The sequence below is a fragment of the Cinclus cinclus genome, chromosome 12 (genome assembly GCF_963662255.1).
Source record: "Cinclus cinclus chromosome 12, bCinCin1.1, whole genome shotgun sequence".
Taxonomy (NCBI): Eukaryota; Metazoa; Chordata; class Aves; order Passeriformes; family Cinclidae; genus Cinclus; species Cinclus cinclus.
The window spans coordinates 12,918,301-12,941,723 of NC_085057.1; the positions used below are offsets into that span (position 1 = coordinate 12,918,301).

Here is a 23,423-nt window from a genome sequence, read left to right on the forward strand (position 1 = left end):
TAAATTTTGTGAAACCCCATTTTCAGGTTTGAGAGGAGAATGTGAGTAAAAGTTTGACCTATGCAATATAACTATTTCAGATAAGGTGTGACTTGTGCAGAGTAACCAGTGGTACACATTAGGTATTACACGGTTTGAACGTATGTGTGATCACCGCTCTAATTTCCATGAATTGTATATTTCAAGATTCAATTGCTTGATCATCTAGAAAAGTCATAGAGAGCAATGCGCTGTGCTTTCTGAAGAAACGTAAGAAAAGGTCTTGGGTGTCCTTGAATAGGAACCTTTCAGGCATGCTGGAGATGTTGCAGGAAATGACAGCATTGCCAGGTCACTGTGTGGTGCTTTCCCCTCTCACGCAGCACTGAAGCAGTCCCTGAGTGTGTTGTTCTGGCACCCAGACCACGAGGATTTTCCTCTGACGGATAAACCAGGGTCCCAACACGTACACACCTTCCTGTGTGTGCCTGTAGGAAGGTGTAGGGGTGTGAAGCCCTGGGGTCCTGCACAAATTCCAATGTGGTTAATTAATTCCTTCCTCAAATACAAATATAGTTGGCATTTCAAAGCCTGCTACATATCAGAAGCTAGCAAAGAGAGAAAGCAGAAGTAATGTTACAGATTTTTGTTTAGAAGGGTGTGAAAAGGATTGTATTGTTCCTCAGGATAGCTGTACTTTTGTTCCCCTCCAGAAATCCTCCTGCTTGTCCTCCTCAAAAGTCTTGCTTTTAAAAGTTTGAAGTCATAAGATGATTGTACTTGGTGAGTCAAAGCTAAGCACACCTGGAAAGTACAGTTCAGTATGGAGGTGTAGCACTAGCAGTAGCTAAAGCAAAGACAAACAGAACATCAGAATTGTATTTGCTGTCATTTGAAGGGCTAGCAAATAAAAACAAAAAGCTTTTAAAAGTAATATTTTGCCAGCTAAGCTGCATCATTTTAAGAAATTAATGACACTTACAAGTCATGTTGAAGTTTACATGGTTTGGTGGTTACTTAAGTAGAAAAGAAGTTCTCATTTCATATTTCTTGTACATTTTGCTCCCAGAGCAGGCACACTAAAGGGAGGCTTCTAGAGCATTAACATTACTTTGTGCACATTTTACTGCAATCTGGCATGCAAAAGGAAGAAACATTAGAAGTAGTTTATTTATATTTCAGCACCAAATTAGAAAGATGACATCATTCATTTACAGTTCTTATCCCATGACACGCCTAATCCCCAACACCTCATTACAGAGGACACTTTTAGGATTGCATATCTCATCTTGTTTAACTTTTGCATTCTTTATGGAATACAGTTGAAAGGTAGGAAATTTAAGGCAGTTCATTGATAAGAAAATAAACTTATAAAATTTTAGGAGCTTCCCCAAAGGGTAAGCAGGGTTTGACAGTGTTTACAGTAAGTGGCTTATTATTTGTCTATTAATTCTCCATCTTTTCCACTCTTTTGTTCACAAGACCTTCCTCTTTGAATCTAAAGACAGAGCAACTATAATTCAGACTGCGATGATCTTTTTAGCAAAATTGATAGAAAGTCACAATTGAAATTCATACAGGTGTTTGCTTCCATCTTTGTATTTGGTAGGGAGAAAAATTGAATATTTCCAAGTGTGCAGATCCTTCTCACTCTGTAACATACTGAGAAAAGGCTCTTACAGTGCTATGGAAATGCTCAGAAAGACTGACAGTGCACATCTGACCTGGGATTTTTCCTCTGTCTTTTTGTTGTGGATGTCTTGAGGGTTTGGTTGGGTTAGTTGGTTGTTTTTACTTAAACTGAGTACAGCTTCCCTCCTGTAATACAGTCTTCTATGATCCTCTATTGAACATCATCTGAAGTGCTTGAGAAACGTGAAACTGAAAAAAAATTAATTGCTGAAAAGGCACATCAGGATTTCCTAGGATTTTGTGGCTGTTTTCTTGCATTAGACTTTGCTATACTTGATATGTTATGTAGTATGAATATTTAGTTTGCTTGTTATTTCAAATCCCTTTTCAACTTCAGCAAAAAGCATTAAAGTTAGGGAATTTAATAGCAATCCTTGAGTTTTACATTTTCAATTAAAATATACTTGCCAGTGAAATTTTCCAAACAGAGACATTGATATAGAATTGCTGTCGAAGAAAAATCAAATTAGAGCAGTCATGGAAGTAAATTTGCCACATGCTAACTATGGGACACGAGTTATCTCTTGGGCACTTTGCATTGGAGGGCAGTTAGACCAGTGAATATGGGAACATACTGAACAAATGAGTTGTGGTCAAGTTCATCTGCTTATGTTGCTCCTTTGGAACTCATTAATCTGGGCAAAGTCCTGGGGAATGTGTTTAGCTTCTATCCGTAATGGGGTTACTATGAATCCTGCTGCCTTGGAGCATGGCATGGCATCAGTGCCATCTTTCCTTCAGTCCTCTGTGTGCTATTAATTGTATATTATTATTCTAATTTTGGAAGAGATCTTTGGGAGTTGACAGCATTTTTTTCTGGGTTTTGTTAGTGCAAAATTAATTAAAACTTGATTGCAGTTTAACAGGTTTGCCTGAGAGAGACTTCAGTCCTGGTACCATGAAGAAAGTAATGACTGTATCCATTGGTATCAGACTATTGGTACTAAGATATTTTTGGTGTTATGAGCAAGGTTTGAATTATTCAAGTCTATGTATTTCATGGTATGGAATAATTGTAATAGGGATAAAGAGCAGCAGTGTATCTCGTTATCCCACGGTGACACAGATTTTATTATCTGTACACAGCTGTAGCTGAAGTGTTGATCTCTTTTTCAATATCTGTATCTTAGACTTACTTCCATTCAGTAACATGTTAAGTTCCATAATCACTTATTTCTCTAAGTGCCTTGTCTCGATCACTTAGTTTTCATATTCATTTTACTTATTGTTTAGCAGGGTGATCCTGGTGTACAATTTAAATAAATTACCCAAAATAGATCTTTTTGAACAACTATTCATGATTGTTGCTGACATGCCTTGGTAGCCAAGTGTAAATGTTAGATGTACACTGAATACTCCTTTCAGTGAGATTTAAAAAGTTAATTTCTAAGACATAATGTTAGACTGGAATAATAGGAAACAGCTCTAAAATAATATATTTAGAAAAGCTGAATGTCTTTCACCCTTCAAACACATCATCCACCATCATTTACTTTTCTGATTTCTTCATGTCATTCTATGAATGTGAAAACTGAAACAGAGGATGTGTCCACATACTTTATTTCTCAGTTTCTTTTTCCTTTCTTTGTCTGGATTTCTATTCCTAGATACTTCAGCTCAAAAAAAACCAACAACAACAACAAAACAAACAAACAAACAAACAAAAAAACCAAAAAACAAAAAGAAAAAAACTCCCGAAAAACCCCCAGAGCCAAGATCTTCCTAAAACACTGTCAGAATAATACATTCCAACACGTAATAAAATTGTCTTGCTTTGCAGACACAAAACAGAATGAAGCTGATGGCAGATAACTATGATGATGACCATCACCACTACCACCACCATCACCACCACCACCACCATCGGTCTCCTGGGAGGACACAACACAACCACAGACCCTCTCCAGATCAGGTTGGTCACCTCTTTCTTCACCCTCAGTTTTATAACTTCATTGTTTTGCTATTTCAGAATAAAATAACTTTTCTGAAGAACTAATAAGCAGTGATGCCTTCTTTGAACTGAAACTAATAGCCCTGGTATTTATTTCCATCCTGAAATAGTTTAAAATTTTTCTGGAGTAGAAAAACAGTCTGTAGAAGGAAGTAACTAATTTTCAGGTGAAGGAGCCTGAGGGAAAATTTAGCATTGTATTATATGAGAAAATATTTTTTTTTATACTAAAATAGGTTGTGAGTTCATAATATCTGTGTAGAAATAAGAGGGAAAAGCAGGGATGAAAATGTAATGGGGATGCATGATAGACTACTTAATTGGGAGAAGAAGATAAAAGGCAAATTACACTTTTTTACAGCGTGACCAATGGAATTGTGTTAGAGTCAGGAACAGGTAAGAATGAGATAACACGATTTCTTGGATACTAACACAAAGAAGAAGAAAGCAAAACCACAAGCCACTAACCTGAGCAACATAACACATAATCCTTTGACTTCTTGGAACCTGTTAAGAACAACTTTTTCTGTCAGAAAGAGGAGAAGGGAATTAAGGACTTGCTGTCTTGGTTTGGTTCTGTTTCTGATTAACAGAGATAAGTAGGCTGAGTTTATAAAAGGAGGAAAAAATTGTAAGGAAATATCTGTAAAATAAGTTAAAAATAAAAATTAAAAAAAAAACAAAAAAGCTTTGGCTTTATGCAAGGAGCGGAATGAAAAAAAAAACACCCAGAATGAAGGTAAGAAATGTGAAAAAACAAGTAAAAACCACCACAGTGTTACTGAAACCCAGACACTGTTTTCAACTAATATAAGAAACCTGAACCTGTGAAAAAAGATTGAGGCACAAGACAATGTGAAAGAGCTAACATTTAGTCAAGTGCTTTTCAATGCATGGTAACAACTTATCCAGGGAAGAGGATGGGTAAGAAGCATAATGGAAGTCAGTATGAAACATATTCAAGAACATTGAGACATTCTATGAATGGTGGAAATAGGTGCCTGATTAAAGATAGAGCACGTAAACCAGTAGCTATTTTACTAGGATTTGCTAGCACTTATACTCTCAGGTTTTTTCCTAGGTGATGGTTTTGGGCCATTTTCTTAAAAAGAATGCAGGTCTAGCATACTCATCCTATATTTAGTCTGCTTGAATTTGTCAAGGAAAATTATGTCAAGCAAATCTAATTTCCTTTGATAAGGTAACTGGTTTTGTGGTTAAAGCAGACGGTGGTGGCTTTTAATTCATCAGGTGTTTAACACTGTCCCACTAGATATTTTTAAGATGCAAATAAATACATATTTTTATGTAATGAATAACTAATGTAATATGAATTGAAATGATAAAACAACTTTAATTAATTTTTTAATTTAAATAATTATGAGATTGCTATGAGATGGATGTGCAACCAACAGACAAATTTTCCATTATTCATTTTCAGACAGGAGGGCCAGTTATAGCAGGGTTCCAAAGAGGTCTGTCCTTTATCTGATTCTGTGGAGTACGTTTTTAGTGATTATTTCAGTGGTGAAATAGAAATGTCACTAATATTGTTGATCATGAATTGAGCTGTAAGAAGCTCCAAGCACAGTAGGAACAGTCAAACTGCTCAATAAGTTGCTCCAGTCCTGAAAAACTAGAAAGAGTCTAGAAAAAGTAATTTGAAATTTGGCAAAGACAAATCTGCTTACAGGGGAGAAGTCACATGTGCTGATGAGGTAATAGCATGGGAAAAGGAATTTAAATTGCACAGTGGAATACCATTGCAATGAAGCTAGATGTAATTCTGGGATAGGTATAGTACTGGAGAAGAAGCAGGAAGCAATTATTCTGTTCCTTCGAGCACTGGTGAGAGCTGATCTGAAAAGCTGTTTACAGTTTTGATCTCCGTGCTTTAGGAAACATAGACAAAGTAGAAAGGGACAAAAGGAGAGCAACAAGAATGATAGAAGTTTTAGAGAACATGACCTGTGGGGAAGGCTTAAAGAACATGGTTTGTTTAGTCTAGAAAGTACCAAAGGGGAGACATAAGTCTTCTAATACATAAAATGTTGTTGTAAAGAAGACGATGATCAATTGTATTCCAGTGCCCAATGGAGAAAGGGTAGGAGCAGTAAATTTAATTTTGCCAAGAATAACTAGGTTAGTTGTTAAAAAGAAGACTTTGTCACTAGGAGTCTAATGAATCTGTAAGTGGAAACAAAATGTGGACATTCTTTCATATACGTGTAATGGAAGGTCCTTTCTTGGAGGTTTCTGAGACCAGGATCGATGAATATAGCTTTTTTTCATCTTGTGTTGGACACAGAATAGGTGTTCTCCTGAAGTGCTGTCATCCCAAAATTTCCACAGACTCTGTAAACAGTGTAAAGGAAGCAAACAGGAGATTCATAGCAAAATCCTTGCTGAAATAGTCTTTGAGGACAGCGCAGACAATCATGAGTGAACTCTAGGTATTGCTTCATCCTACATTTTTCAGTTATGGATTTCAGCTTTTTCTTTACTTTTTGTGTTTACCCCTCTTTACAGCATTCATTTGTCCAGCAATTTGATTGCTGTGTGCCATAGAAACCTGTATTTCCCATTCAATATTACACACAGATTCTAGAAATGTGGCTATAATCCAACATGTGGTTTAAAAGCACAGGAAAAACTGGGAAAACAATAAACCTGCAAAGCACCAGAGGGCATTTTTAGTTTTTTTAAGGAGATGAAGAAGTTGTGTATGTTGTAGCATAAATTAGTAGTTTAATTTGGTGAATTCTGGGGCGGGATTTTAAAAGTTTTCTCCCAACTTCTTGAAAGGCAGGGTCAGCTGAACAGCAGATGAACATTCTTAATTTCTATAGGTAATACTGGATTTTCTAATCTACATGCTCCATTTACATAGAGAAATGCATGCTGTGAAAGTAGGTACATGAGCACTGGAGTATATGTTTGTGACAAAGAATAAGACTTATCTGTACCTTCTGTGAAGAGAAAGGTGTACCAGCAGGTTCTTGGAAGACGTGCTTCCTGTTTGACCTAGGCACAATTTTTATGAGAAGCTTTCCTATTCAGGTATTGATGTTTTTTTAATTATAATTTTTTTTGTAACTCCTACCTGGTCTCCTATCCTGCCAAGGGCAGCATGTGGCAGAATGACTCTAGACTTAGTGAAGGATAGGATCTCTTACTTCTCTTGAAGTAACTAGTTAGTTGAGCACCTTTTTTCAGATATAGTGGGTGTGTTTAGGTCCTCTGGCTGCTGCTAGGGAACAAAGACAAATTTCCAGCCATTTTTTTGCCTTTATTCCCTCTGTTTTTTGCTCTCTAGGGAGAGGCATAGATTGGTGACCTTTTTTTGCCATCCTTGTCTGGATCCAACTCCGGTCAAAGTGTAAGGAAACTTCATAAACAGTAGGAAGACTTCAACTCTCATCTGCCCATACATGTGGTCTTGGTACAGTTGGTCATGATGTGATCCCTGGTTATGTTGGTGCACCTGATTTTTATTTGACATAAATAAATTTCTCGGGATTGAGTGCTGCCATGTCAATAACATATATCAACCATTTTTTACTAGTTGTTAAAAAACAGGAAAAAAAGATAATTTTGCAGCTTTGCACAAAAACTTAAATTTGTCTTGAGAGTTGGCAGTCTTTCTTAGTTTCCACCTGGAAACATTTTGGCAGTCACTGTGTGTCCTGAAGTGTTGGTGTAATACTCCTAGAATGAAAAAGCTTATTAAACATTTTGCTCTAGCTTCAGTTTCCAAGGAGTTGTAGTATGCAGCCCCTTGTAGTGTACATTACAGTAATCTAATCTGGATTGTTGCATCCAGGAGCTATCTGGAACAAAAAAACCCCTATGGCTTCATAAATTTGAACTTCCAGATTCAGCAGTTATCTTGCCCCACATCATAGACTTTCTCCCAAGCCCTGCTGTCCAGATCCCTGCCTCTTGGGTTTCTCACTTCTACATCCTTACTGTTTTTCCTTAAAACCTTTTTGTCTTGGCCTCATTTGCCCACATGACCTTTCTGTTTTCCCCCTTTTATGGAAAATGTTTTGGGGGAAGTTCCTGCTTGTGTCACATCAGTGATTGTGTGCTCTTGAGGCAAATTGCTGGTATTGAAAGTTGTTAGGAATCAGCACATTTGTATTCCCTGCCTCACTGAGCAGCCCTCCTTCTGTCACTTTGATCCTTTCAGTTTGGGAAAGGCCTGTGACTTACCAGCCAGCAGAGAATTCTGTTCTGAACCACAGTTCTGGTCAATTTGTGACATCTCATTCCCTTTGGTTTTATAATCTCAGGAGCCTCTCAGTCCCTCCCTGTTTGTTTCCTGTTTGTTTGAGGCTCTAGTCACCCATATTCACTTACTGTTCATTTCTGTGGGCATTTTTCATTCCCTGCTGGAAGTCCTTACCGTCCTCAACTTACTGGCATGTATGACCTTAACTCCAGGATGGTCTCCACACAATGAGTAACAATCTTTGGTTATTACCCAGGACTTCTTCAACTTCATGAGAACAGTAAGATGTGGTTGAAGGTTCTAAGTTCCAGATTTTGCTTATGGATTATTTAGTAAAAAACTGTGATTGATTATTAAATTAAAAGTGGCATCTCTACATGAAAAAAAGAAGTGTAGGTAATCTGACATGCATATGTCTCAGATATACTTAAGTTAGTCTGATGGCATACTTAATAGGAAATTAGGCTATGTGAGAGGTCATAGGGAAGAGTTTGATTCTGTATTATCACCCTGTAAGAGTGGAGGTATAGTATCTGAAGAATTTTCATGCCAGTCCTTATGATTATAACAACTATCAAATCTTCTTACTTCCCACAGTACTAGAGATTTTTAAAGAAATAAAATGTATAGTGTTCTTAATCTCCTAAGAGTTTCCTGAATACCTGAGTTTTAGTGGATTCAAAGCTGAATGCTTTGTGGTCCCCAGGGCTACAAATACATTTTAATTTTTTTTTTTAAGAGATTATGTGCTCATAGAAAAGAATCTGATTTTTAGAAAAATGTGAATATCATAGGGCGTGCTTTAGGAACTGGCTGCTTTCCAAAGAGTCGGCCCTATTCTTAGAAGCTATAATTGAGGATGGAATGTCACATGGTGCCTAAGCATGTAAAAAGATGTCCTTTTACATCTTTTAATCCTGTCTGGCTACATAGAGATTTTTTTTCCTACTTAAAACATTTTTGATGGCCCTTCTACAAGATTTTGTGTTTAGAAGTAATTTGTTACAAACTCACCAAGTTTTCTGTTCCTCAGAGATCTCAGCAAAGGGGCCTAAAAGGTAGTTCAAGGTTTCTGAATTATCCTCTTATCTAAAGGAAAAGTCCTCCTTATCAGGGAAGCGATGGGCCAGGGTGTACCTCTGGATCTTCCCTTCCTGCCACTCTCCAGTCACAAAGCCAACTGTTCCAGAATGAACCTGTAGCTGTCTTACTCTTAAACATACCTCGTTCTAAACAGGCTTTTCAAAAGCATGCTGGTGAACTCCAGCATCTGAGAAAAGAAATCACATCCACTGATGCGTGAAACTTGACAACAAACTGACTGTCACCAAGTAGGTGTATGCCACTAAAAACTAACTTTTTGAAGAAGACCATGTGCTGTGAAATAAAAGTGTTTATTGATTTGTAAAGTGGTGACTGGTCTTGGCAACAGGTCTTTATTCATCAGCTGGAACTGCTAAATGTCCTTGGAGTTGCTGAAAGACGATATTTGAAAAACTCTGAGCAGGTCAGGTGGGATTTTGTTTGAGGTGGATGACTTGGAAATCAGAACCGCAGGACAGTCAAACAATGGTTATTATTTTAGTGTCTGGATCCTGATCTACAAATCACTGTATTGATCCATATGTAATTTTAGGGGAAGGGGGAGCACAGTTCTTTGTGTATTTTGGCAGTCCTGGTTGTTAGCATAATGCCTTATATTCTGTGGCCACCCTGGAAAATTGCCAACCTCAAACTCATACAGGCCTCAGGAATATTGAAACAGAGATTTTTCCTTAAAAAAAAAAAAAACCAACACAAAACCAAACAACTAAACCTAAATGTCGTAAAAACATTAACCAAAACAGATTATTTTAGATAATGCAGATAACCATGTTTTTTTGAAAAGCATAACATTCTTCAAATTTCTTTAGATTGTGAATGGAAAATTCTGTCAGAGCAGAAGCTTAGTACCTGTAAAGATGAAATATCTTGTTTGGGAGTTTTCTGCATTGTTGAAACTTTGTCTTTTAGTTGTTCAGGAAAAAAGAAGAATAAAGAATAGACGGGGAAAACTAATTACATTGTCCTACACAAAACGAGGGATATGATGTAGCTGCCCAATGCAATAAATTGGAATTATTGCCTTCCTCCCTGACCCAGATTTTGTTTGATATTCTGTGTGTTTCTTTATCCTGTATGTTTACACATTGTTTTTGGGCAGGTGTGAGCTTGCTCTTGTCTGCTCCCCAAATGGATGTGAGCTTGTTCTGCTGGTGCCTCAAGCTGCAGGGCAGCACGCAATTGCATTAGCACCGAGCTGAGCCTGCACTAAGCTCATTGGAGTCACATGGATTTATTTAATTTAGGAATTTGGGCAGGGCAAGGTTTGCTTGTCAGTACATTCAGTATAAACAATCCCAGACATATCCACTGTAAATAACTAGTATTGTGCTGAATTAGTGCTTTGAGTACTCAAAAGTGCAGTGCAAATTAGTCATATAAGTGCTTTCAAATTTTTAATCTTTCCTTTAATTTTCAGTCTTTGCTACACATATTATTCTTCTGGAACAAAGAACTTGTGATTCATATCACACATTGTTCAGACTTGTTGAACTGAATGCACTAAAATCCTGTTTGTATCATGGTCACCTTTAAAATGCCAATTTTCTAATTAAGTTATACGCAGTTATCATACAGCTATATTGTTTATTATAAACAGCTACTGAATGGAAAATACTTCTGTTTTAATGAGGAAGTAATTTCTGTCTAAGTATTTCCCAAAACTCAGTGAGTGTTATCATGTGCTTATTTCAGTAGATATAAAAAAATTTGCCTGCCTCTGATATCTATCTAGGTATTTTTGTCTACTTTATCCTAAAAAGAAAACTGAAATAGCCTTCCACAGAGGCTTGCCCACGTTTTGAGGTTTGGCCACAAACCTAAGGGCCATTGTAAGTTACATTTGTACTTGTGATGGAATAAAAGAAAGAGCCTTGAAGTTTGGAAGAGTATCTCTGAATCTGAATGTATCTTTCGGGGATACTCTGGTTCTTGATTTTGATTTGCTGGCATTTTGCAGTTACAAACATTGTGAGCTACTCCAGATTTCTGACTTGAAATTAAAAGCCAATAGAAATTTGGAATATTTATAATGGTTTTGTTATTCCAGCCTCTTAATTGCAATTATATTGTAGCCAGGTTACTTTTCAAACATCTTTTAATGATACTAAATTTTTAATTTACAAAAAGACCAGCTAAACTGGGGTTGTATTAAAAACAAAAAGTAGGAAATAGGTTTTGCTGTCTTTGATACTCCAGGAGATGGATCTTGCACGTTGAAAATTATACCTCTCCTTTGCTTACAGAAATGAATTTATTTTATATTTTGAGGTTTAATGAATGTGATATAAATGTATACACACTGAGCAGTGTGTATATTTATATATATCTGTATTTATATGTTAGCTTTCCAGTCTTTTCCACATATGGAAGAATTTTTTGAGATCATGTTTAGCTATAGAAATCTCTCCCCTTCATTTCCTCTGAATGTGTGTGTTATAATATACAACACTTATATAGAGGTTTACATTTATCTTACATTTCTTAGTAGAAAAATTATCTGCCACCATCATAGTCTAAAATAGGTCTTTAGACCAACTGAGAGAGCCAAAAATGCATTTCTGAGAGACAGTAACTTGATAACAAAAGTTGCATATCTGGCACTGGTTGCTTAAGTGAGATAACATGTCACAGGCTTTCACTACAAAGGGGACTATAAATTTTTGCATTGCAAATCTGATTTCACGGACCACTTCTTGTAAGAAGCATTGAGTTTCCACTTCATCTAGTGATAAAACTTCAGAATGCATGAGTATCTGGTGAAACATCTTATTCATGTTAATGCTAGTCTGGGTGCTGTAAATGGTCAGAAACAACCTTTCACTTTCCCCCCTGGCCGTATTTGTGATTGATTTTAACCCAACTATATACAAATAGAGCAAATGGTGAGATGGGACTTAAGGCCATTTTCATAACTGGGTGATGCATGACCACTTGTGACCCCTTCTCTAATGGATAACTTTGAAAATAGATCTCTGACATAAATACATATTGCTGAAGCAATTTTTAAGATTTATTCAGCTTTCTTGAATATACAAATGAAACATAAAATAAAGACCTTTTAAAGCTCTATGCCCCAAACACTTAAATGAATCCACTGTTAGTCTTTCCACTTTTTAGCTACAGGCTCAGTTCTTGAAATCATTCATGCACAAAACTCTTCTGTAGTCAATTGTTCTGTGCATGGAGAGTTTGTGTGATTAGTCCTCAGCTATGTTTGCTCCTAGAAGCTGAGCAGCAGGTGAAAGTCTCTCTAAGCTCTGAAAGATTCTGAGTTTTAGACTAAGTCTTGATTTGAAAGAAATGTCATTGCTTTGCAGGTACATTTATTTGTAAAAAGGAGAAATTAGTATTTGTAAATGTAACTGCTGTAAGTAGGACAATTTCATAGTTCAGAGCCAGCAGTTACACATTTAATAACCCATTAGTAGCCGTAGTTAATAAGGAGAGCAGTGTAAATCAGTCATCAGAAATGATGCAGGTTATGCATCATATATAAGCTGCAGAGATGAGCAGGTTATCGCTAGATTTATTTAACCCAAGACATTAATTCTTAGCATGCAGCACATGAAAGGGAAGTGTGATGAGCCTTGTCAGGAAGGGCCTCCTATTGTGGGAAGAGAGCCAGAAAAACTTAACTCATCAAGTTTTTAATGTTGCCTGTATTGCAAAAACTAAAAGGAGATCAGGATTTTATTATATTTTTTTTAAATAATAGATTTTATAAAGATATTTGCATGCCACAGGAGCACGGGGGATTGTGCTGTAAAATTTTATGCACGTATTTTCATGAGGTGGCCACATAGTAATAAAGGCTTTTGCAGTCTTTGAGTGCACCTACATTAGGGTTTTAGTTGTGATCAAGAATGCAGATTTGAATCAAATCCTCATGGTCATCCCCACTTCTTGCATATGCTTCATATCCAGATGTGGTGTTGGATTGAGCGCCCCAGTTTCTTTTTGGTTGAACTTAACTGGAAGATAGACTCAAGGAGGTCCTCCAACGCTGTGAAATTGCTACAGGAATGCACTTTTGGGTAGAATTAATTCAGAATACCCCCCCAAGACAGGTGTATTGTACGGAGGGAACTCTCAGGACCATTGTAGTGGCTATGGATCTGCTGCTGTTGGAACACACTTCTAAATATTTATCGCCTTTGGCTGTTACTCCGTGCTCACAAGTAATCAAGAATATGCTTCATGCAGAATGGCTATGACTGGGCTGATAATTTCTGGCATCTGATTATTGAAACTTTATAGACAGACCTACTCGTGTAGACCATGATTAGAGTTCTCCTTTGTTTCTAACCTGCTGTGTAAGGTAGCTCCTGTTACCTGAAGGTCATTGTCTCAAATTTACTGCTGAAAGAATTAATGGCTGAGAAATCTGCCTGCAAAGCTTGCATTGAGATATATTCCAATAACAAAACAGAAAGTGTCTCTATGCAAGCCTTCTACATCTGTGTATAGTGTTTTCCAACCACTATTTTTAAAGTTCCTTATTTCAATAGTTTGAAACCGTATTTGAGGTTCTGTGGCATTCGGATCAGAGCAGTAAATCACATTTAGTGACAACGGATACTTCTTCTTAAGATAGCAGGCAATTATGGTAAATAGCAGCACAGAAATAAAAAAAAAATAAAGAACTAGCAAAAGTATGAAATAAAATCAGTGATTTGTAAAAGGCCTTAATAGTATTTGTGATTATTCCATTTTACTATAAATACAGGTCCAAATTAGATACTGGGATGTCTGTCCTAAAAATTCAAGGCGTTCAATATTTTAAACACTCTGAATTGATAACAATTTTATAACGAGTGTATATCCTAATTTCTCAAGTCAAATGGTCTATCTCAAATTTGGGGTTTTTTTCCTGTTTTGCTTGTCAGTAACTGAGATTTTACTTTGCAGTTTTTGTCATTGAATTGCTATTCTTGACCTTATAAACCAATGAAAGATCCAAGTTTAAAAAGCAGTTAATGTACACAAACATTAATGAAAAACTGCTTGATTATAGTTTATTGTTTGAAGGAGCCATAGATTAATGATTCTGTAGGATACACACTGATATGAAAAACTAAGCATGCTTCTGGAATCATCTGTTCCAATATTAATAAATGATAAGGCATAACTGCAGCTTTTATTTTGCTTCACTGTGTGTCAAGAATACAGAACTAAGTAGTGAATTTCATTTGTCTCAGAACTCCCATGAAGCATTCTGTATTCCTTCCATTACCTGTTTGCACTGAGGCACCAAACCTTAGCTTCTTGATACAATACTTTATTCATGGAACTTATCAAAATTACAGTCCTGATTATTATGTGCTTTTTATTCAGTGCTTTTGGATACTTGCTCCTATCCATACAGAAAAAAATTGTAACTGTAAGTTAAGATTTACACCAGTTAAGATTGGTTTTGAGATTGCTCTTAGTATTAAAAGTTTAAAACACAGTGATATTATTGTTTGGGTTTTTTAAAATTATTTTTATTCAATTTTATGTCAGAACACTGTGCTTAATTTTATTAAGTTGTAAATAAAAAAAAATGGAAAATATGTAATAAACTTTTTGTGTACAGGATAAGATGGATCATGGCACACACATTCTCATTGAAACAGATGTGAAGGAAAAATGATGGAAGAGGACTTTTATTAATTGTAGATATTGAAGGTGAAGCGGACTGTGCTCATAATCTGGACCTCTCAATAATTTCTTCATCAAATCTATAACTTTATAAATTAGCCTGTATATAATTAACCATCTCTTTTATGCTAGTGTCTAAGACTTGATATGAAATCTTCAAATCATCCAGTAATGATGAGTTACTAAAAAATATGTCCTGTATTTGCAGGGGTAACTACATCCTCTAAATCTCTATCTAGACGTTTTTTACTAGACAAAAGAGCTGTCTCCTTTTCTCTATATTAGTTAATAATGATCAGAAAATCTTTTAATGTTTTCTGAGGGATCATTTAGGTTGAGTCTCTTGTGTCTCACTGCCAAGTTTATTTTTCAGTCATTTTTAGCTGTTTCCTGATCTGGTTACAGTCTTTCAAATATTCAGAAGAGTGTGACATGAGCACCAGATGTGTAATTCTCTCAATGGTCTTATGCTACTGTATAGAGACACAGCAAAAGTTCTGAGTTTTATTTCTCTGCCTGTATTTCTCTTGGTAAATCCAACATTGTACCACGTGTTCATTTCCACCACAACCTGTAAAGACCTTTTTGATGTCCTTGATTTCAGAACCAGTTCCCTTTCTTCTAAGCCTGCCTTATGTTTTGCAGTTATGATCATGGATTCATGATTTCAGGCATATGTGTACATGTCTGATAACATTTATTCAGATATTCCAAATCTGTTCACTTTTCCAAGAAGACTTTGTCAGGCTTTTCTTTCAGATCATGTGAATATGGAAGTATGGGATGAGAAAGATATCCACTTCCTTCTCCAGCAAACATTCATTCAGTATAGAGCTAATTGTTCTGACACTGTGTCGTGTGGCACGTAATCAAATGCCTTACAGAAATCTCAGCATATTATTTCAAAGCCCTTACCTTATCAAAAAGAGGCTCTCTGTAAGTGGAAAAGATAGAAGGTTATTTTGACAGGACTGGTACTCAATAAAGCCATGGTGATTGACGTTAACTGAGTTCCAGCTTTTAATTTATTGCTTTTGTATATCAGGATCAGTGTCAAACTATATTTTTCTTCAGTTTCCTATAAAACTCTTCACAAATATTTGAAAATATTTGATCTTTAAACTATTCTAGAATTCCGCCAAAAGGAGATGGCACAAATAATTGAAGTAAAAAAAGAAGAATTGCCTGTATGAAGAATTGCAATACTCTAACAGCAAACCAGCTGTGCACAGTTAGGGGAGGAGTCACTTGGAAACCTGTTGCATTGTCCATTTTGTTGATTTCTTGCTGTTTCTGAGGATATCACCAAAGATTAACCTAACACATTATGTTAGTGAAATAGGATCAAACTACTCAGTGGAAAGGAAATCCTTCATTCTTTCTTCAACCTTTACCCTGGCAAAAACTCTTGCCAGCTTGAAAGTCAGTTCCATTAGCATTTGTGGGCCTGACCAGGAGTGGCTCCTGCAGAATTCAGAGGGAATAACTTGTGTTTTCAGTGAGGCAAACCCAGCTTCTTGGAGGTTTTACAGAACCTGTCCCTTTGTTTCAAAAATAAATAAGGATATTCAGACCTTACTCTGCCTTAGCTTTGTGGTGTATTTGTGTGGACCTTATAAATCAGATGTGTTCCAAGTTAACTGTAAATATTTACCCACATTTCTTCTGGGTTAAATGATAGCTAAGTTTATAGTGGACTGTCAGATTTCTTTACTTAATTCAGCAACATACAAGACATCTATCTTAACATCTGGTTTTTAATAACAGTTGACATCTGGGAGCTCTTTTTTATTCCGAGAATGGGTTAGGAACAGTAGTGATACTGGCAGTGTGTATTTTCAGGCTAAAATTCCTGTCTATTTCAATCACAATTAATTGCCATTAATTTAATTAAATTTTTATGCTTACTTAATTAAGTGTCAGCAATATGTTACACCAGCAAATTTTCAAGGTTTTGAAATTACAGAATGGGGTTTTTAGTGTTTCTAAGATATGGATGGGTGAGTTTTATGGATATCTAAAATGATATGATTTTATTGGATTTTGAAAGGCTGGGTTAAATGAAAAACACTGTGCTATGCACCTCTAAGTTCTAGAAGCTGAGCATCACATCATTGGGCACAGTAGAACTGTATCTAGAGATAGCTGTGCACATCTCTGTGTGTATAGAGAAAGAGTCATTGTGGAATTGCAGCCTTGGCATACCTGGGGAAGAGCATTTCAATCTCCTGGTTTAGTTCATGTTTACTTTTAAATTTTTATGAAAATTTGTCTTTATTTAACTTCAAGTTTATAATAAATATTAAGAAAGACTTTCGCTTTCATCTTATCTGCCATAAATTAGTCCCTTTAAAAAACAAATTCAAGAAATTGTTATGAATTTTTGTATTTGTCATTAATGTTATTTATCCATAAAACTTGAAATTAATAAACCTAATGGTTCAAAACTGGAAAAATGGAAAAAAGGGGGAGAACTATTTAATAGTATCCAAAAAATGTGCAGTGTTTAACATCTGTGGAAAAGATAAGTTTAATTGATAGCATATTGGATAAGTACTTTTACTTTGCTAATGACAACTTTTTGGGCTAGGCAGCCCTTTCGTATCTTTTAACAAAATGTAAGACAGTCTGATTAATTTTTTTGCTCACTTAAAGTTTTGACCTTTTCATGGCTTTCAGTGTTGGTTAGAATTGCATGCAATTAAAAAACAGATAATCTTTTAATATTTAATCTTATAATCACCTTCCTACACACTGTTTTAACTGGAGGGAAAAAATTTTACATGACTGTTGTTGTTTTTCTGGTTGCTATAGATGCAGATTCTTGTATATGTAACACAAGCTTGCTCAGTTGTGTTCGCTGGCTTACATTAAAAAAAAAAAAAGGTTATTAACAGCCAGGAAAATTGTATTTTATATGCACCAAAGTAACTAACCTTTCTTTCTTTCTTTTTGTTTCTTTCCAATGCCAACACCTGCTCTGTGCATCTCCCATGTCTGGCACACAGGATGATGAGGAGGGTATATGGGCATAGCCGTTCCTGTAAACCAAAGTTCCAGTTTTGTTTCGAGGGGTGAGAAACTCTCTTTTCTCTCTTTTTCAAGCTGCAGTCTAATTGTTGTGTTTTCTTTTACACTGCATGGAGCTGTGTGTTTCTTGACAAATGCATTTGTGAATGCTGTAAGGATGTTTTCTCATATGCAGTGAAAAATGAGAAACTGTGTCTAATGGTTTAGTGTTCCAGTGGTTTAGTTTGTTTCATAACTTATTGTGGCTAAAGGTATAGGTAGGTACAGAACTTTAAAAGACATCTCTTTGTATCTGTCTAAACAATTTTCTTTTTTTCAGTAGATAAGTTCTTTAAACTAGTATTAATTTGCTGTATCCTTTCTAAAATCCTTGTATGAGCACTGTAATATCTTTAATATCTTTGCAGAATGTGTAAGAAAGTTTGATACTTAAATTTTGCCACAGATTAAGCATGCAGTTTTACTGGAATAGAATTTATGATATGCATGGAAAAACATGAGACTACCTCTTAAGCTGAAATGTTTTATTGACATTTTAAAACAAGGAGCAGATGTTTAATAAGGGAAGTGTAATCTCTCTGTGCAATACATGCTCTTTCCCTGAAATATTATCATGGAGTAACATCCATACAGTAATTTGCTTGTGATATTCAAGAATACAAAGTGCAGTTTGTATTGTTTGTCTCTCAAAATATGAGTAAATACTGTATTGTTATGGTTTGTCAGTTATTGCTTGATGCATATCCTCTTGTTTGGGGTTTGCCTTTGAAGCTGTGGGTAATTTGTGGCTCAAATTCCCCATGGTCTCAACACTGCTGAAGACACTGACCTTTGGTGGATTGCATGTAGAAAATGTTGCTCACTACTTCTTACAGGAACAACTTTATTTACTACAATAGGCCTGTTCAGAGGAGCAAAATCTACTCACATAAGCAAAGGTTAATGTCTTATTAAAGCTTCCACACATTGTATTGCTTTTGGCATTTTACCATTCCACCTCTCACACTCTGCTGATTTTCATAACAAGTTGTGTGGCTGAGGGAAATCAGATCTCTCAGTCAAATGAGTGCATATTAAAACACAACATTAATAAAATTAAATTGGGTGTATATCGGTCTTATTTGGAAAGCTTCTATGTGTTTGTCTTGTTACTGCAGACATCGACCAAAAGCTAACTGTGAACATGAAGAAAACAAGAGACTCGATGAAAATGAACACAAGGAATATATTTTATGTTGGAGAGGAAAATAGAGTAGAAACAATTTAATTTTAAAAGTATTTTAACTGCAGGAATGTGGCTTTCTAGAAAAAAAATCTTTACCTTACTATTTTATACTTTGTATATTTGTCATAATTTGTAGTTACATAGTTTAAGTTATTAAAACTATTAATGCATTTCCATTGCAACACTTGCAAACATATTTTTGCTCTTTTAGAGACTGAAAACCACATTTGATTTGATTTAAGAAAACTTGTGCATAAAGAATACAATGATTTTGAAAGCTGGCTGACAGGATAGTGACGGCATATTTATTTAGCATTTATTAAAGCAGTGTAAAATAGATTATAGCCTTTTGAATTGTAGTTGATTTTTCTTGAAGATTTTTTTTCCTACCAAAGAAAAAAAGTGTCTGATATACCAAAACATTTAACTTCTGATCTTTTTTTTTTTTTCCAAGACCAATTGTTATAACTGATGAATGCAGTCAGAGCTTTTCCAGAGTCCACGAGGTGGGACTCTGCCTCAGTGCAGATCGTGCAGGCTGGTCCTCTAAATGTGTTTAAATTAAAAATAAGTGAAGTCCCTTTAAACTTTACCACTTGAGTGCTCAACGATTACACAGGAGTGACATGAAATACTGGTGGAGATGCAGCGTGGCAGGATGAGTAAGTGTTGTGAGGTTATAGAGAGCTGTTAGAGTTATTTACTCGTGAAGGAACTGACAGGGTGTTCAGGGAAATCTCACTGGCCAACCCATTCTGTAGCCAGTGTAGCTGCAGTGCTCAAGTCTTGTTAGAAACAAAATCTCTTCCCCTGTCCTCACCCTTACAGAAAAAAAAAAAAAAAAAAAAAAGAAGAAAGAAAATCATGAGGTGATGATAAGTTTTAAGAATTAAGCCTGTATAGTAATCTGTCATGGGTAACTGAAGGCATGTGACCCTCAGAAAATGTTTTGTGGCACAGCTGAGGAGTGCAGGTAGAACACAAGTGCTTGCTTCCCCTTTCCAGTTCCAACCACTGAAGTGCAGCAGACTCTGGGAAAACAGTTCAGACTTGGCCACAAGCTGTCCATGTGTGCATGAGAGCCCAGCACAAAACCTGTCTGTACAGTATTTTGTTTGTACACTGCTGTAGACTTGGTTCTGTGTCGGAAGTGAAGTAGATCGGATGTTTGAGAAGATGCTGAGGAATGTTTGCACAGATTTATTGTCTGTGACATGCTCAGAGCAGGGTTACCTTCACACGTGAAAAGGAGCACCTGAAGCCTGTGCCTGCCAGCAACTGATGTCTAGTGCTTCTGAAAATAGGATCATAAAGCTTGGCTGCTAAGTTTGGATTTAGGAGCAGCCCATAAAGTCTGAATTTAAAATTTGGCCTTAGTAGACAGTGTATAGGTATCCTTCAGAAGGCCTTAGTGCCATTCAGTAAAAAACTCCTTCAAAACAGAAATTGTCTGCAACATGGATGGAAGAATATTGCTCAGGCAAATGTTCCCTGTTCACTTCGAGCTGTTGGATGTGTTTCATATGCTTCAGGGAGGAGGAGGAGGCTGTTATAAAACAAATGAGGGGCCTAGATTAGTCTTTGCTGAGATGTGAACGGTTCTCTTTCAAGATGTGCTTGCTAACAGCAGTATAAAGCACAACAAAATTTGGTCATATTGCTATATAAGGATATGTTTAAAGACATTAACTATTAGCTATTGTTCTGCTTTTTGTTCTCATTATTTCAAGTTATGACTTTTGTAAATCATTTATTTTTCTTTTTGTTTGGCCTGTTTTGGAAGAAACATGCTAACTTTGAAATAAGCATCAGTAGCATGCAAGGCAAGAGAAAAATAAAGAACATGGCAGTTTGCAGTGTTCATTGTAATTTTCTCATTGAGTGTGTGAATACCAGCTCTATGCTTAATTAGATAAATGCGTGTAGCTACATTGACTGGAGCCCAAGGGCATTTTGGATTTGTGCATTTTTAGGCATGATTGTTGTTTTACTGTAACTTAGTTTTTAATAAACAAAAGGAGGAACCTCCAAAGCGATGTTTGTTTTCCAAACCATGGACAGAATTGTGACAAGTCTTTACTCCTGTTACAATATTTTTATTCTTAATGGAAGACATTTATAGCTTTTTTTTTTAATTGGGACATTTTATATTAGTTAAAAAGTTGACTTTCTTTTATTTTTAAAGATTTCATTACTACTGCTAGTATTTTTAGGTATTAATTGCTCACTGCTGAAGACAGAGCATTTTCATTAAAAGTAGGAATTTGTTTAGCTGCATGTATTTGGTTATTTTTTATTGATTATAGTCTGGCAATATGTCAATCATTTGACACAGGATTTAGGCAGGAAGTTGAAAGCCTGGGCCTGTTGGAGTTAATGAAAGACCTGTTATTTATTTCAGTACTGTTCAGTTTTTACTCAGAGCAGTTTCTTCTTTTTTTGATTGTTCTATTCCTAATAGAAAATCACCTATGCATATACACAAATGTATTCTCAAAAGTATTTGCATTGTATATATACAATATATATATGTATAATACTCAAAAGTATTGGATATTCTTTGACAGGCATTTATCTAATCTTAAACATTCAATTTATGAGGCACCAAATCACCCTCATGTGTAGCTGTAGAACTGAATTACATAAATTCAATATTTTTTTGTCTCTCACTTGTATTTTAGCTGTGTGAGTCAGGCCATTCTACCTGAACTTTGGCCTCAGCTTTTTCACTAAAGGTGCAGAAGGTATACAAAGAAAGAGAAAATGTGGCCAATGAACTAAAATTTAAAGCTTTTGATGTAGTTAGTCTGAAGACAACAATCACAGGACCTACTATCATCAACAGTCGTGCTCTTTTATAATCTTCCACATTAAAAAAAAAAAAAAAAAAGGCATGCCAGAGCAGTTTTAAACACTGTAGAAAGTGAGAAAAGGCTGTTTTGTCTTTCTTTTGAAATGCTTTAGTTGCTGTAAACTGGAGGAGTTAATTACTGATTTCACACTAGTAAAATAATCTAGTTGATGTTTAAAATCTGAAGCTGACATCTTGGAAAAAAATAGCAAAAATCTACTCTAAAGAGATGAATTCAGTGATGAATTACATTGTGTTGTATTTCAATTCTACAAATCATCATGTGAATGTGGGAAATTACTATTATTTTTAATTATCTTGAAAACAGTTACAAAGAGTTGTTAGTGAATATTGAGGTATGTGAAAGCCTGCAGATCATTCGGATTGGAAGGTCTTGGTTTGGAAGCAAAAGAACCTCCTGACCTAATCAAAGGTCATATGACAAACTTTTGACTGTAAGATTTTTACAACTGAACACAAAAAGATGAAAAAGCCCAATTTTGAATAAACTAGGTTTATATAAATCGTTCTGGGAAGTTTATGAAAAAATACAAGAGAATATGTTCATCAAAGGATGACAAATTTATACCTAATTAAAATCTTCCAATATCTATTTTTAATATTCTATTAGTTACGATACTATAATGCCGCTTTGAAAATAAGAAAAAAAGTAAGAAAACCTCCCTGTGTTGACCTACTTAACGTCAGTGAAATACCAGTTGTCATTGCATTTGTCTCTTGGTTTTTCTCAAGGAAAACCTCTGAGAAGTGATGACTGCTGTCAGAGATAGACAGTCCCACCAGGCACAAGCCTGGAGCCACTTGGGAGTCACATCCACTCTCTCAGTTATGGTTTCTGCTCTTCTGGCACTGGCTTTATATGGAAGCAGGTTGTCAGATCACACACCTTCAATAATGGAAACACATCTTCAGGGAGTGGTGCCTAGGCTCAGCTGAGGGAGGTGTAGGTGCTAAGAAATATAAAAGTGTATGGCTGTTCCAGCAGGCATCCTTGAATATTTTCCTTTTTCTGACAGAGTAAAGGCATTGGGGAGAATGGGACTGTCTTGAGTATGAGCCTCAAATCAGTGGCTGAAGCATGATAATTTATAAATAATTCTACAACAGAGAGTAAAAACGCAGGAATCTAAGAAAAGTGCTGCTTCATGTGTTTTAATTAACTTCAGTATTCGCATCTTGACATTGTTTTGACAATATTAAGCTATTTGTATACTTTTGCTCTAGTAATAAACACTAATGTAATGAGTTAGAAATAGCTAAGAAATGCCTGTTAGTATTTGTCATTTCACTGCACTGTCCCTCTCCAATTAGTCATCTGTTTTGGCATCAATATTCTTATTTGTTAAAAAAAATCTTTTGGGCTTATTGCTCATTTCCAGTGGTGATGCAGTGTCCCTGCATATCAGAAATGGCAGAGTCTTACTGTTTCATTTTGTTTCTGTTTTGATCTTTGCTTTACAGACAATTAACCAGTGAAAATGTGTATAGGTGGGTTTTCCAGAAGAGCTGTGATGATTTCACTGGTTCCCTCCTGGAGCCTTTCAGCACATCTGGCTGGCCAGACCATGAGCTCTTCTTCAGCTTGGCTCTGAGTTCTTCCAAATCCTGCCAAGCTGATTAAACAGTTTATGTATTAGTTTTACTTTAAACCAGAACTATTTTGCTAAAATGAGCAAGCTACTCACTTGAGTGCTGT

At 35.9% G+C, this 23,423-nt stretch overlaps 1 protein-coding gene across 1 annotated transcript in view; it reads left to right on the top strand.

The window, feature by feature from the left end:
* Positions 1 to 3,667, top strand: part of ERC2 (ELKS/RAB6-interacting/CAST family member 2) — a 276,247-nt gene extending 272,580 nt beyond the window's left edge. The window contains exon 18 of the mRNA XM_062500997.1: positions 3,452 to 3,667. Within this exon, the coding sequence (XP_062356981.1) occupies positions 3,452 to 3,667 (216 nt within the window). The remainder of the gene's footprint in view (positions 1 to 3,451) is intronic.
* Positions 3,668 to 23,423: the final 19,756 nt, after the last annotated feature.